The sequence below is a fragment of the Mytilus edulis genome, chromosome 7, assembly GCF_963676685.1.
Source record: "Mytilus edulis chromosome 7, xbMytEdul2.2, whole genome shotgun sequence".
In the NCBI taxonomy this organism is placed as follows: Eukaryota; Metazoa; Mollusca; class Bivalvia; order Mytilida; family Mytilidae; genus Mytilus; species Mytilus edulis.
In genome coordinates this window covers 19,854,843-19,872,019 of record NC_092350.1, presented here as the reverse complement: position 1 = coordinate 19,872,019, position 17,177 = coordinate 19,854,843, and the positions used below count along the sequence as shown (strand labels likewise).

Genomic DNA, 17,177 nt, shown 5'->3' with positions numbered 1-17,177 from the left:
TTCTCAAAGTAAACTAGCAAATAAATAAAGATTTGTTAAAAAGGCTTTCTTATGGTGGCCGGTTAAGGCCATTTCGCGTTTTCGCGTTTTCGCGTTTTCGCCCATCATATTATATAGGGCGAAAACGCGAAAACGCGAAATCGCGAAGTCGAAAACGCAAAAACGCGAAGTCGAAAACGCGAAAACGCGAAAACGCGAAGTCGAAAACGCGAAAACGCGAAGTCGAAAACGCGAAAACGCGAAATATTTTTTCTTTCCGATTTCGCGTTTTCGACTTCGCGTTTTCGCGTTTTCGACTTCGCGTTTTCGCGTTTTCGCGTTTTCGACTTCGCGATTTCGCGTTTTCGCCTTTTCGCGTTTTCGCCTTTTCGCGTTTTCGCCTTTTCGCGTTTTCGCGATTTCGCGTTTTCGCGATTTCGCGTTTTCGCGTTTTCGCGTTTTCGCGATTTCGCGTTTTCGCGATTTCGCGTTTTCGCCTTTTCGCGATTTCGTGTTTTATATACCAATACATATTCTTAGTATTTGACTTTATTTCATAATCTATTTTGTTCAATTCAATATTTTATCATAAATATTTGTTGTTTTTTAAGGTGTTTCGGTTAAGGTTTAACTACCAAGGCTTTTCCTCATCAGGTATCCCAAGCCTCTAACTAATAAAATAATCAGTTTCAAAGTAAAGTTCAAAGCATCCATACGCATAGAATTTAAAAATTCTGCATACCGGGATACGACACCTGGTAACTTTGTATTGATGTATTGTATTCTAAATTAAATCAGTTTATGATTTGATATAACCATTGTCTTTTATGTTGTGATTTATCCTATAACTTGGTTTATCCTATAACTTGGAGGATGTAAGTAGATCCTTCAAGTTTTTGTGTCTTTTATATGCTATGATCGGAGGTTTTGGAAACATGGTTTTTGTGCTATCATTTTGTTCAATTAGGTGCCAATGTTTTTTAATTGCTTTATTTAGTCCATTGAAGGAAGGATTAAATTTGGTGGCTAAAACAAATGGAGGCATTGCTCTTTTGTTTTTAAGCTTGTACCTTAGACAATCTTTTCTTTCCTTATAAAGTGCATTTGTTATAATGGGGTTGATATCTTTTTCCGAGTATCCCCTTTGGAGAAGTTTTGTTTTAAAAGTTTCAATTTCTTTTAGTGTATCTTTTATGCATTTTTCTACCTAGTTCGTCAAAATCTCGTAAGAGATTTTGTTTAATGTATTTTACATCAGGACTGGGAATAAATTTTAATCCCTTTTGCAAGAACTAATATTTCATAGTTTGTGAGATTCTCACGTGAAAACACTTCTATATAGTTTAAAGCTTTTTTTACATTTTCATGAAAGTGTTTTGTGCGTTTAAGATGGCCTTTGTTATTATTATGTATACGGAGTTTACTTTTGTATTTTATTAATCGTTTTTTCTTATCCCTTTTTCTGAGAGATCTTTTTCTATTACTCATAGTAATTTATTTGTATAAATTTGTTTTGTGACAAAACTATTTTGTTTGTTTGTATAATTATTTCAACTCTAATTGAGAGATGAAATGAATATATATGAACTTCAACTCTATTTGAGAGATGAAATGTATTTTATTAATTCTACTCTATTTGAGAGATGAATTGATTTGTATTTTGTTTAAATCTATTTCAAAAATTATACATTGTATATGTAAACTCTGTTGAAGTGTTTGTTCACTTGTATCCCGGTATGCAGAATTTTTAAATTCTGTGCGTATGGATGCTTTGAACTTTACTTTGAAACTGATTATTTTATTAGTTAGAGGCTTGGGATACCTGATGAGGAAAAGCCTTGGTAGTTAAACCTAAACCGAAACACCTTAAAAAACAACAAATATTTATGATAAAATATTGAATTGAACAAAATAGATTATGAAATAAAGTCAAATACTAAGAATATGTATTGGTATATAAAACACGAAATCGCGAAAAGGCGAAAACGCGAAATCGCGAAAACGCGAAATCGCGAAAACGCGAAATCGCGAAAATGCGAAATCGCGAAAACGCGAAAACGCGAAAACGCGAAAACGCGAAAAGGCGAAAACGCGAAATCGCGAAGTCGAAAACGCGAAAACGCGAAAACGCGAAGTCGAAAACGCGAAAACGCGAAGTCGAAAACGCGAAATCGGAAAGAAAAAATATTTCGCGTTTTCGCGTTTTCGACTTCGCGTTTTCGCGTTTTCGCGTTTTCGACTTCGCGTTTTCGCGTTTTCGACTTCGCGATTTCGCGTTTTCGCGTTTTCGCCCTATATAATATGATGGGCGAAAACGCGAAAACGCGAAAACGCGAAATGGCCTTAACCGGCCACCATACTTTCTTGTTAAATGGCTGTTGCTTTCCAATATATGTGTCACATGCATAATTTTGGCTTTAATATTGATTCACTTATAGGGTCTTTGCATCGAAACTAAAGACCTTTATTTGAAAAATAGTTGTTGGCATGACACGGGTTATGTTCTTCTCATATATTTCATGAGAGTATAATACTAAACCCCTAACGAGAGGGATTGTACCTGATATTCATATGATGAAGACATAATCTTTCAATCAGTTTATTTGAGGTCTGGAGCTGGCATGTCAGTTAACTGTTATTAGTCTGTTGTTATGTATTATTGTCATTTTATTTATTTTCTTTTGTTACGTCTTCTGACATCGGATTCGACTTCTCTTGAACTAAATTTTAATGTGCGTATTGTTATGCGTTTACTTTTCTACATTGGCTAGAGGTATAGGGGTACGGGGCGCCGAATGGGACTCTTGTGGTTTTGTACAAAATTCAATTCTGTCATAACAAAATCATTTTTGTCTTACAAAACTATGTGCTACAGACTTGTTTTGTGAGAACTTCAATTTTGTGATGACAAAATTCATTTGTGTAGACAAAATTCATATTTGTCATGACAAAAGTCAATTTTGTCTAAAAGGTATGCAAATATAAACATATTTGCATACAAAATTGACTTTTGTTACCTGATATGGAAATTAAATCACAAAAGTCAATTTTGTGAGGTAAGATTCAATTTTGTGAGACAAAATTGACTTTTGTGAGACAAAATTGACTTTTGTGAGACAAAATTAACTTTTGTGAGACACAATTGACTTTTGTGAGACAAAATTGACTTTTGTGAGACAAAATTCAATTTTGTGAGACAAAATTCAATTTTGTCAATTTTGTTTAGACAAAAGTCAATTTTGTTAATTTTGTTGAGACAAAAGTCAATTCTGTCAATTTTGTTGAGACAAAAATCAATTTTGTTGAGACAAAAGTCAATTTTGTTATTTTTGTTGAGACAAAAGTCAATTAATTTTGTTAATTTTGTTGAGACAAAAGTCAATTTTGTTAATTTTGTTGAGACAAAAGTCAATTTTGTCAATTTTGTTGAGACAAAAGTCAATTTTGTGACGACAAAATTCATTTTTGTGACGACAAAATTCATTTTTGTGACGACAAAATTCAATTTTGTAACAACAAAATTGACTTTTATGTGACAAAATTGACTTTCGTGAGACAAAAATCAAGTTTGTTGAGACAAAATTCAATTTTGTCAATTTTGTTGAGACAAAAGTCAATTTTGTCAATTTTGTTGAGACAAAAGTCAATTTTGTCAATTTTGTTGAGACAAAAGTCAATTTTGTCAATTTTGTTGAGACAAAATTCAATTTTGTCAATTTTGTTGAGACAAAATTCATTTTTGCCAATTTTGTGTAACAAAAGTCGATTGTGTATGCAAATTAGTTCACAGAAACCAAACTAAACTAATTTGAAAACAAAATTGACTTTTGTCGCCCAATTTTCAAATTAAGTAACAAAATTCAAGTCTGTGTAACAAAAATGAATTTTGTCATGACAAAAGTGACTTTTGTCGCCCAATTTTCAAATTAAGTAACAAAATTCAAGTCTGTGTAACAAAAATGAATTTTGTCATGACAAAAGTGACTTTTGTCCGCTGATAGATAATTTTGTATGACAAAATTTTAAATTTGTATTATGATACAAATTTTGTTAAACTGAACTTATTTTTGTTCACTTTTGTCCGTACAAAATTGAATTTTGAGTACAAAACCACAAGAGTCCCATTCGGCGCCCCGTAAGGGGAGGGTTGAGATCTCATAAACATGTTTAACCCCGCCGCCATTTTGCGCCTGTCCAAAGTCAGGAGCCTCTGGCCTTTGGTAGTCTTGTAATTTTAGTTTCTTGTGTATAATTCGGAGTTTAGTATGACGTCCATTATCACTGTACTAGCATACATATTTTTAAGGGGCCAGCTGAAGGACACCTACGGGTGCGGGAGTTTCTCGCTACATTGAAGACCCATAGGTGGCCTTCGGCTGTTGTCAGCTCTGTGGTCGGGTTGTTGTCGCTTTGACACATTCCCCATTTCCTTTCTCAAGTTTATTTTATTTATAAAACGATCTTTAAGTTCAATCAAGGCCTCAAATTTAAAAACAAATCATACACGACCACATTTGGGACATTCCTTTTTGAATTTTCCTCGGATTTCAGTATTTTTGTGCTTTATACCATTTATTTAAGCCAACTATTGTTAGTGATTCATATTTATACTGTTGTCCAATAATATCTTAATTACAGAAATGCACTTCGATTTAATGAGTATATCTAAATTACAGAAATGCACTTTGATTTAAACATACAATAATATAGTCAATTTTCAATTTTAATATTTTTTCAACGTGCCTTTTGTATTTAATTCATAAACACATGATGCATATATGTATTATCGTTATTGAGTTTCCTATGCACAAACTAGTCCTCTGTATTACACTATATATATACATGCACAAATTGGTCCTCTGTTATAAAGTTTTTTTTGCACAAATTAGTCCTCTGTAATCAGGATGTCTGGTACGTCCAACTTCTGAAAGGATTAAAAACAATTTGAGAAAATATTATACATGCTAAATAACATTCGTGAAATTATTTACTGTAAATTGGATTTACATGTACAAATGTATCATTCACTATCCATATTGTAAACTGGATAAACAAAGTAGTAGATTCTACTTTTGAAAGAATTTTTTTTTTTGTCAATTGAAATTACAATTTTTAATCATGTATTAACTTTCATTTTGGTCTCTTGTGGAGCGTTGACACATTGGCAATCATGCCACCTCTTCTTTTTTATATGTTTGTTGTTGATGCTAAAGTATTATGTTGATTTGCAATAAACTAATTACAATTACAATTACAAATGCAATTACACTTTTTAATCATGTATTAACTTTCATTGTATTGTATGAGTGTATCGTATGAGCTAACGTTGAAAAAGAAGAAATTGGCATTGTCAAGCTTGCTTAACTGGTCAGTTAAAAATAAATGTTCAAAGTCTTTAAGATTTGAACTACAAGTATCACATAAACCTACATTCTCAATGATTCATATGCAAATGGGGACAACATCAGTCGAAGCAAACATTAAGCGCGTGAACACCTTACAAACCATTAGATACTCTTAACTATAACTTATTACTATAAGTTTCAGCATAATAGATTTAACCACGAAAAGTCAATGTTGACCAGTCAATCACGAAAATAAGGCCAATTTCATATAAGCCATGTCAACATGACAGGTATACCTTTCTATTATATTATTCCTTACACTAAATAGAACAAACAGTGAAAACTTAACATATGACAATTTAAAAGAGAAAATGAGATTATGGTCAGATGTACTCTGCCAGACGGATATATACATTTTAGACTGGAGACATGAGAACACCCTCGGTCATTGGTGGGGATCGTGTTGCTCAGTCTTAAGTTTTCTAATATATGTTTTGTGAACAGTGTTTTGACCGTTCTGTCCTGCCATACTACTGATACATACCTGTTGCTTGGCTTCTTTCTGACTTGATGGTCCTTCGTTTAACAATCTTTCTCTAACAAGGTTAGAGTCAAAATTATCAGGGAAGAATACTGTCTGTGGCGTATTTAACGGTGTTGTCAAATAAAATGGTGTTAGGAAATTAGACGGAGAGAAAAAGTTAGGTGCGGGAAAGAGAAAAGGCGTTGACGACTTTGGAATAACAGAGATGTTTTCAGTATTCTTAGAAGTTAATTGTTTTCTAGTTTTCTTAGACGTTGGTATTTGTAGACTAGTATTGTTGCACTTTGGTATGTGTATACTGGTATTGTCAGACTTTGGTATGTGTAGACTTCTATTCCCAGACATTGGTATTTGTAGACTTTGGTGGTTATCTGTAATGCTAGGTCGCATATACACAGATAAACTGGATTTTGACGTAACATTTGCTATGTCTATATCATTATTATTTGGATCTTTGTTCATTGTTTGCGGTTCACGAAAACTATCGGCGATCATATTTCCTCCATATGACATGTTCACTGAACCGCCAAGAAGCATCATAGAAGCAATTGTACAGTTAGGATCTACTGTCATGTGAGACGTTCCTTTATCTAAAAATATATATTGTTGATTAAGAAAATCTATGACAACTCTTTCTATAGCTATGCTTCAACTACACTACACAAGCAAAATTTGCTCACATGAGTTTCATATTTATTAATCTCGCATGAAATTTTACGTGAGATTCAGCTCAAACGAGCTTATACATGAAACTCTTTTGAAATTTTCATGGAAATTTTACGTGTATTGAGATTCACATGAATCTGAGTATTTTCCATGAAACTTTGGAGTAGAGGCAATAAGGCCTTTATTTGGCCCAAAAATTACTGCAAATTTAAAAGTTATCCTACACATTCATAAATTACTGAAAACTTAACTAAGGAAGAAGGTATTCAGAATTTGACATTGAGCAAGTTACCATGGCAACAAATCATGACTTAATTTGCATATTTTGTAAAATTTCGTGATTTTCCTTGTTTTTCATCAAATTTTAAGTATATTTTAGATTGTGATAAGAAGTATGTGCGCACCCAAGAAACAACTTAATACTTAGTGAGATTATGTCAATAGTTATAATAAAGCTTCTGTTAACTTATTTTGTTGTTTCTTGGCTGCGCACAATGTTTGCACAAGGGAAATAAAGATAGAAAACTGCATAAATTCTCTATTTTTCATCGTTTTTATGAAAACAGTACATATTAAGACGTTATTGTGACGTCATCAGATAAATTTCCTTATATTCATTTCTATTTCTTCCCCCCATTGCATTTCTAAACATTATGTGGCAATTTGAAATAGTAATCGAACATTTTATATTCTTGGGCCAAAAACCAGGAATTAATGCCCCGCTCCTACTCCTTGATATTTTTCATGATGGCCAAAAACCAGGAATTAATGCCCCGCTCCTGCTCCTTGATATTTTTCATGATTTTAATTAAATTTGAAAACTGAGATGTTATTTGAATTACTCTATTTTAAAAACTCATGTGAACTTCATACGAAATTTTTTTAACGTGATTTTCATGTGAAATTCACACGAGTTTCACATGAGATTCACATGAGATTCACGTGAAACTCACAAAAACTGAGTTCACGTGATTTTCACGTATAAGCTCGTTTGAGGTGAAATTCACGTGAAATTGATGTGAGTGAAATTTGCCTGTGTACTAAGAATTATATCAAACTTTTATTGTACTATTTTACCCTCTTGTTCAATAAGTATTGATATTTATAAACTTACCTTCTTTTATATTCAGTACACAGTTGTTCATTAATGTAATAGTACTGGTTGTTTCCAGTAATGTGACGGTAAGTATATAATTCAGCAGTACCGAATTAAACAAAAGAGCAACATTACAATTTTATCATGTAGCCGTTAAATATTGATTTATAATAGGGTAGAAAAGTACAATAAAAGTGGGATATAATTCTTGGTAGTGTATAGTATATCGCAATTTTCTTGTACTGATTTACCTTGTTTACTTCCTTATACACCTTTTGTGTATATAGTTATATACGCCATACAAAAAGATTCTTTGATTAATATTGCTGTATCTTAAAATGTACTCGTATCCAACTGTTATACTGTTTAAACATACTATATCTATTGTATATATTTTTCATATTGTACTGAAATATATAATTGCTGTCATCTTGAAATTTTGTATATTGTACTTATATGGAGAGGATTATCTTAAGTTGTTATAACTTGTATCCAATCCTATTGTATATTTAGACAATAAAATATGTTTAAACTAAACACCTTTTGTTTATTTGCATTGATCGAGATAAAGGGTAAAGTTAAGCATCCCTAAAAACTACGTTAACCCTGTCACATATTCATGTACATGTCCCAAGCCTTTTAAAATTTCAGCCGTTTCTATGGTTATATCTTCAGAAAAAATGTAGTCTTTGGTAGTAATGAACGATCTCTGATCAGTATTTTTGTGATTTTACTTATTCTGATAGTCTGTTTTATCAATTCACAAATATGTCAATTCAGGTCAATTAAGAGTTTGACAGATTATACACACTTTGTCTATATGTTGAAGACTGAATGTTGATCTCCGAATTTTTCTATGCAATGACAAATTTCAAGTTTCATAAATTCTGTTATCCCCACTTGTTTCTGTAGAAATATGTCATTTCGTGACAGGCTGAATTACAAAAGAATACTAGAAAACTGTTACACTAAAAAGGATTTTTCAGTTGGTGAACAAACTGACTTTTAAAGACTCAAAGACACATTATATATATGGTATTAAAAGGTAGACTGATTTGCGGTCTTGGCCACTAAGGTCGTTCAAATACAACGAATATTATATTAAGTACGGGATTTATGCGTAGAGATGAAATATGTCCGTTTATAAACGCGTAAACAAGTGGGATATATGCACATTCATGAATTACGCTCGAATACTTACATACACATAAATTTATCTCTCTACTGGTAGCCCCTTTCAGTTTACACAGCTTAATAAGATTGTCTTCATTTCCCTAAGAAGAAAACATTGACTTTTTGAATAATTTCTACCTTTTTGAAAACGTAATGTATTTAAAATTATCACATTTATTAGTGATCATTAGTTCGAGATTACTCTGACGTCCAACGGCTGTTTTGCCAGACAAGCTGGGACGAAAATTAGAAAATATACAAACAAAAAATGTATTGACAAGTTGGAAAAGGCCTGATATTATTTAGTATGAGTTGGAAAAGGCCTGATATTATTTAGTGTGATATTATTTAGTATGAGTTGGAAAAGGCCTGTTGTAAAAGGCCTGATATTGATCGATATTATTTAGTGTGAGTTGGAAAAGGCCTGATATTATTTAGTGTGAGTTGGAAAAGGCCTGATATTATTTAGTGTGAGTTGGAAAAGGCCTGATATTATTTAGTATGAGTTGGAAAAGGCCTGATATTATTTAGTATGAGTTGGAAAAGGCCTGATATTATTTAGTATGAGTTGGAAAAGGCCTGATATTATTTAGTATGAGTTGGAAAAGGCCTGATATTATTTAGTATGAGTTGGAAAAGGCCTGATATTATTTAGTGTGAGTTGGAAAAGGCCTGATATTATTTAGTATGAGTTGGAAAAGGCCTGATATTATTTAGTATGAGTTGACAAAGGCCTGATATTATTTAGTAGGAGTTCAGAAAAAACAACAACATACAAACATATTTTATGTTTGATGTTAAACTGCTGATTTGAGTCAGAGGAAGATTGAGAGCACACAAACATGTTTTTAATCGGCAAATTTTGTTTGTGCCTGTCCAAAATAGCGGCCTCAGGTCCAATAAGGTTACCGTTGTCTGTCATAGATATTTTCGTTATTTGTTTTGTCATAAATCAGGTTATTGATTTCTTCTTTTAGGGTGGTTCTCTTTTTTTTAACACATCATTCAGACATCAAGCAGATTTCAAGTGCTTAGCGAAGAACCACAAATACCATTTTTAAGCCTTTCGTTCGACTCGACAGGGTTAACCGACGACCTTCTGCACTAAAGACAATTACGCTAACAACTGAGTCTCTTTTATTCGGATTGTAAATTTATTGTAATATCCTAATGTTTATTGGTGTTAGGTAGCTGTTTCACTGACGAATACCCATCATACGTCGAGCATATTTTCAGTGGCGATATCATAATTCTTAATATGTTGCCAGAATCAGTTGTAATCACTATTAATCATTGTCCTACGGTGATCAAGGTTGACCAAAGTTAACATATACGATAAAAAAAGTTATATATGTATAGTATATAATTATATTCACTAGTGTTTAAAGAAACGGTAGTCTTCTACCTTGACAACTTGGAACTGTTTGGCTATTTTGATGTATTTCTCTTCTATCTTTTTCTTTCCTATGCTCAAACTTTTAACCTGTCGTCTATGTTTACTATTCAGTGCCGCAATTAAGCCTGAAAAAGTGTCTCATAATTATTATCTAATTATTTAAAATAAATGTATATTTGTAATTTAGCCAATGGTTCGATAAAGTTGTATTGATTTTAATTTTAGAATTGTACGTACAGCTTTCATTTTTTAATACAGCACATGCATGCATGTTACAATTGGCGCCCATTCAGTAGCTAGAGCTGTGGCCTATTATTTCATGAGTCTCTGATCTGATATCCCGTAATATGCTTCAGATGAAACTTGCATTGCATTGCATATTACATATTGCATTGCATTGTATATTGCATATTACATATTACATATTGCATTGCATTGCATATTAAATTGCATTAGGCATTGCATTGTGCATTGTATTGTATTTAATTGCGTCGTATTGTATTGTATTTTGTTGTATTGCATTGCATTGCATTGCACTGCGTTGTGTTGTATTGTATTGTATTGTATTTTGTTGTATATTGTATTGTATTTTATTTTATTGTATTGTATTTTGTTGTATTGCATTGCATTGCATTGCATTGCATTGCGTTGTGTTGAATTGTATTTGTAGTGTCTGTTGTTAAATACGCCGTCAAATTGGACAATGATTTGAATGTTTTAGAGAAATGACATTGCTGCTTTGGAACAAAAATCAAAACAAAAACAAGAAAATTTGTTTTTCATGCGATATACCGATATTATTTTATTAAATGGTAGGAAAACACTTACTGCTTACAATTCTGATTAATCTCCATGGTAACAGAAGCATTACAACAATAGAAGACTTCTGAAAACTTCTAGAGTAAAACGAACAGTCAAATATTAAAGATGTAAACACAATAATCGCATCAAAGACCTGCAAAAAAGTAACAAAGTAGTAAGATGGTCGTGATTCGTTTTAGATTAATACACACTGTTGTTTATATCAATCACCACGTTTATGATAGTACAGAAATGTACACGGAAGAAACTGAATGGTTTCTGCGCTTACTCATGATCCGATGTCAGACATAACGCTTTTATTTACGATAAGACCAATTCTTCATCTGACAGGTTGGATGTTATATTACTGCTTCGATAAGACAGGATTGCGTGCCAAACGTGGTTTTTTTTGGTACTTTTGAATCAGTCCGTCTCAGATCACTACTACATTGTAAATTGGTTTTTGGAAGTTGAAAACTAACAAGAACATCCATTATATAAAACACCAGCCTTTTCTTTTACAACATAACTCCATTTTGGCATTTAAATTAGAAAAAGATCATATCATAGGGAACAGGTTTACTAAGTTTCAAGTTGATTGGACTTCAACTTCATCAAAAATTACCTCGACCAAAAACTTTAACATGAAGCGGGACGGACGAACGAACGAACAGACGAACGAACGGATGGACGAACGGACGCACAGACCAGAAAACATAATGCCTATAAATGGGCAATAAAAATCAAATGTGGAATTCATACAATTCAAACTTGCGCCCTTTGGTATGAAAGTGTTCACGTGCGTTTTCATATACGTTACCATAGTAATTTGAACTTCCTTTTTCAGATATGCATGCAATATACATACCTCGATTTTTCTTTTAAGGAATATAAAGCCAGTACAGAACATTCTAAGCGAAGTCTGAAACAATAATTGTCGAAATGTACGTAGTAATTTATAAATCATTTCGTTTAATTAAGTTTATATTTATATCGAATCTTTTGCAAAACATTTAGGCAACAATGAGATTAATTAATGCAATTTAATAGCATCAGCAAATCTTGAAAACAACACAATATACTTCATGTTCTGATAATTCTGGAATTCTTAATCGTATATTTTACCAAAGGTCCCAGGGAATGGGTGCATGGTGACTGATTAGTAAAATTACGGTCGAGTGTTTTTTTTAATAAAATTGAGAACGGAAAACGGAAATAAACTATTTCATGCAAACAACTGATTTTTATAGTTTGTTTTAATGTTGTACTGTTACACCACTGTCCCTGGTTTAAAGAAAGGTTGACGCCTTCAACATACTAGGTTACCCCGCTGCATTATGTATGTGCCTGTCCAATGTCAGCCTGTTATTCTTTTTTGAATTGTTTAACTTTTGTCATTTGGGACCTTTTGGCTGACTATGCAGTATGGGCTTTGATCATTGTTAAAGGCAGCACGAAAATCTATCATTGGGTCTCTTGTGATTAGCTGTCTCATTGGCAATCACACTACATCATCTTTTGTAACAAATCATATTTTTTCATAAAGATAGAGGGAACAGGATGTACGAGTTCCTGAATCCGCAGCTACTTCGTGTATAGTCCATTTGTTTGTATGGTTTGGATTAAGGCATGGTGTACACACTATCATATATTCGTTACAAATCGTAGATAATACCAATGTGCAACCTAAATGTTTAGTCTGAAAAGTACTTAATGAACAAGTAAAATTAAATAATACCTCTACTGACATAAATATAATAATACCCAGGGCAAATATCCGGAAAGAATGACTTAAATCTTGGAGAAACTGGTCTGCTTGTGTGAAGACCTGGCTTATGTCAAAATGTCCTAATTCACTTGAAGTTCCACATAAATTACTGTTCTGGTCTTGTGTAAAATCCATAGTGAAAACAAAGTCGTCTTCAGTAGAGGCATGTGAATAATGAGAACATTTTGATTGGTTATCCCTTCTCGTGACATCATAAACATTGAGAAAGTTATTGGTGGCAATTATAACGTTATTCATTAATGAAGAAGTATCTACAGTATCATGTTGTGGCTGACCCAGTTTTTGTATAAAGTTCTTGACTTCTGTGCATTCGTCCACAATTTTTTCTATAAGTAAATAATGTTTTAATAGGAAACCTAACCACCATTTTGTTGTCGAAAATGGTCACGAAATAGTGTTATCAAGGCATTTTATAATATATCAAGTCTACCATTTAGAACCTTGATTTTTATTATAATCGTAAAAAAAGCTATAAAATATTTTTTAGGCAAAGTCGTTATTTTGGTTTGAAGAGTGGTTATAATAAACACATATAATTATTGAATTTGCACATCCATCATAGGATTAAAGTTAAAATTGGTTTGAAATAGCTGCAACAGTTCTCACCAGAGCAGGAAGATGTCCGTCTTCATTCAAACCCTGTATTTTAATTGACTCCTGATTTTTTATTAGTATCCTTCGTAACTTCTCATTTTTTCCACGGCAATGTAAGCTGCTTTTCATCGAGACTTTTCTCTTGTGATATAGAGAAGCGGAGTCAACAAAGGTTTGCTGATTGATTCATCAAGTTTGATTTTAACAGTCAAGACTTGTTCAAAAGGCTCTTATTATCCTTTGAAAATATTTTTAAAATGTGTTGTTTTTCTATTAAAAGTAACTGTGAAGCTTGTTTTTAATGGCGGCTTTAATTATCTTTCAAAGGAATCTGAGTCATTTTTTAAGATTTTACAAGCCGTGTCTTATAACACACACACAGATTCCTCAAAGTCTTAGAATGAAATTCAAAACAGTGTGGCTGTGGCCATTGATTGACACATTAAATTCATCCATTGACTGGGACAATTTACGTGAACGTTAACGTTTGTCTATAACGACCACTGTTCACGACGTACCTACGATAGACATTTAAACTGTGGGGTCACCAAAGGTTTCTTAACGCCTTTAATTATAAAATAATTCGAAAAATTAATCAGGAATAACCTTTATGTTTTGATTTATATAATTGATATAAATCAAAACATCGTGTTATTTCTGAATAATTTTTCGAATTACTTTATTAAGGTGTCGAAAACCTTTGGTGACCCCATAGTTTAAGTGTCTTTAAAAAGTACATAGTAAACAGTGGTCGTTACATACAAACGTTCACCCAAATTGTCCCAGTCAATGGATGCATTTAATGTGTCAATCAATGGCCACAGCCACACTGTTTTGAATTTCATTCTACAATGTACAAAAATATAACAACAATAAATCCTTTTTACTAGCTTACCTCTTATGTCTTGTTCTATCAGTACTTCAGCCACATGTAGTGAACTTTCAAACACTATTAAAATGACCACTAATAATGTGAAGGGGTAACTGTTTAAAATCTTAAGTATCTTGTTTCGTGTGCTAAAATAATAAGTACATTTTATTCAGCAGGGTATGTCTCCTAAAAAGAGTAACACGATGGGTGTCACTATTGGACAAAAAAAATCTGACCCCCCTCAACTAAATCCTTCTTGTTTGTTTTGATTGGTGGAGTTAGTGTTGCTCAAGACTCAGGTTTCTGAGAAGTGCTACGCGGATTATTAATTGTCTCTTGATTTTTTGCTTGGTATCTTATTATCCCCAAAATAATTATCCATTTTCTTCCAAAGACACCATGACTGAAATGATCTCTGGATAAAAGTAAGTATTTGGAGGTCATTATTTTTTTTCAGCTTTCATTTAAATTATGGTTTTAAAATGAATAAAGTCGTCATTTAAATGAATATTTGCGCCAATACCATGATAGCCATTATTACGAAATACAACTGTTTTTCAGATCTCCCTCCCCATAGTCATTTAATATGAGACTTCGAAGGTTCAAATCATTTACATTCAACGTTTTATATCGGATATTATTTTTTGACTATCAATGTTAAATGTTAACACATTGATAGTAAAAAAATAATATCCAATAAAAAATGTTGAATGTCAATGATATGCACCTTCGAAATCTTAATATATTGAAGGACTTCCTTCTCCTTATTCCAATGTACTTCGATTAAGCATCATGAAACATTGCGGTTTTTTATGATCGCAAACGATAATACACCTTCATGCCTAACGACTTTTTGCATTAGTAATGTATACATGCTGTCAGAGTAGACCTACTGCAATATTGCTAATGTTTAAACATTTAAATGCGTGATAAAAGAGGGACGAAAGATACCAGAGGGACAGATAACATGTTCTCCCTTAGAGGGTGGATAACTAATATAGATAGTATAGACCAATAAAATTGAGAATGGAAATGGGGAATGTGTCAAAGCGACAACAACCCGACCATAGAGCAGACAACAGCCGAAGACCACCAATGGGTCTTCAATGCAGCGAGAAACTCCCGCACCCGTAGGAGTCCTTCAGCTGCCTCCTAAACAAAGATAAAGATGTATACTACTTCAGTGATAATGGACGTCATACTAAACTCCGAACTATGCACAAGAAACTAAAACTAAAAATCATACAAGAACGTTTCTTATTTCTATATGGTGTGAAATTATCACATAGACTGATAAATGTGTATCGGTTCAACCCAAATATTGACCATTTTGAAAGCGAGCGAGTCAGACTCGTTGGAGCATGTGGTTATTTGATTATTACAAACATAACATAAAATTAAGACATAAGCACTTATATCTTGGAATTAACAGAATGTCAACAATAAATCAAAACAACGACAATATTTACCGTTTTGTGTGTTCTTCCATCATTACATTCAACTTTTATGAAAAGTGTTCACTTCAAGCGATTTAACTAATAAATATATACTCAACAGCGAAAAAAGCGCAACAACTCCATCATTATTATTGGGAGTAACCAGTGATTGAAGCGGGTAAAATTGTTGAAGCATCGTTTCTGAAGTCCTTAACATCAAATTCAATAAAAAAATCAAAAAAAATCTGAATTTTCACTTTAAAAGAGGGACGAAAGATACCAGAGGGACAGTCAAACTCATAAATCGAAAATAAACTAACAACGCCTAGCTAAAAATGAAAGAAGATAAACAGACAAACAATTATAGAACACATGACACAACATAGAAAACTAAAGAATAAGCAACACAAACCCCACCAAAAACTAGGCGTGATCTCAGGTGCTCCAGAAGGGTAAGCAGATCCTGCTCCACATGTGACACCCGTCGTGTTGCTTATGTTATAACAAATCCGGTAAATAGTCTAAATCAGTAGGTCACATTCATGAAAAGGAACGGGGGATTGTTGTTACCACGTAAGGTACATATCCGATATCATTTGTGAAACGGTTATTCCATAAAGGTCAACCAACTCGTGATGGCGTCCGTAAAATTTACGAAGGGATGATTTCAACTTCACCATTTGGAACTCTTAGTTTAATAGCTTCCTTGTGAGCAGCAACCCTCTATCAAGAAAATCATGATAGGAAATGCAAGCACGGGAATATCGTATCGATTGGGAGATATCAACTCTGACTAGGCTCTGTACTGACATTATCAATATAGGAGAAATACATCCAGTTTGTTGGAAAACAGAAACAGAAATTCCGGGGGGTACAAAGAAAGCCATAACAAAAGCTAGAATACTAACTGGGACCTACCTTTTACAAGCAACCAAAGCTAAATTTATTATAGGAAGTGCAGACCCAATTTGCCCGCTTTGCAAACTCGAGGAAGAAAACCTTCTACATTTCCTAACTAGATGTCCATCTCTGGAAGGGGTCCGTAGGACTTTTTATGCCCTATTAAAACAGGCTGTTATAAATAAAATTGGGATCGATCAGTGGAAAACAAATTTTCAAAATAGAGAAACATTAAGCCAAATTGAATAATCGTTGACTGCAGAATACTAGTGGGTTCTATAATACTTCCAAACAACAACAATTTTTTAAATATGGTTGAAACAATTTCTATGAATCTGTGTGATAAATTACATCAACAGAGGTTGACTCAGATCAATTCTCTATCATAATATAAACAACCATTAATCATCATATGGAATTGAGCTTTCTTTCAATCCTTTTCAGAGCACAAAATAGTGGCGTACATAAATAACAGTTAGAAGTGAGAAGTACATTGAGGACAGTTGAGATATAGATGTACTTAGGAATACGTTGATGTTAATAATAATATACGTATTATACAGACAATTGCTGTATCAAAGTGGTAG

General features: G+C 32.9%; 1 protein-coding gene across 1 annotated transcript; it reads right to left on the bottom strand.

Moving 5' to 3' along the window:
• Positions 1 to 4,689: 4,689 nt before the first annotated feature.
• Positions 4,690 to 15,834, bottom strand: LOC139480959 (uncharacterized). Its single transcript, XM_071263951.1, has 9 exons — positions 15,724 to 15,834; positions 14,279 to 14,400; positions 12,739 to 13,115; positions 11,869 to 11,922; positions 11,028 to 11,154; positions 10,209 to 10,324; positions 8,832 to 8,904; positions 5,869 to 6,458; positions 4,690 to 4,903 (listed from the first exon to the last, which is right to left on the bottom strand). Exons 1-9 carry the CDS (start codon positions 15,744 to 15,746, stop codon positions 4,865 to 4,867), a joined length of 1,521 nt encoding a protein of 506 aa, XP_071120052.1. The 5' UTR covers positions 15,747 to 15,834; the 3' UTR covers positions 4,690 to 4,864.
• Positions 15,835 to 17,177: the final 1,343 nt, after the last annotated feature.

Coding starts and splice junctions, on each gene's coding strand:
- LOC139480959 (XM_071263951.1), bottom strand. CDS start 15,746: ATGATGGAAGAACACACAAAACG. Junction 13,116..14,278: donor GATAGAACAAGACATAAGAG/GTAAGCTAGTAA, acceptor ATTTACTTATAG/AAAAAATTGTGGACGAATGC. Junction 6,459..8,831: donor AGAGATAAATTTATGTGTAT/GTAAGTATTCGA, acceptor ATATATTTTTAG/ATAAAGGAACGTCTCACATG.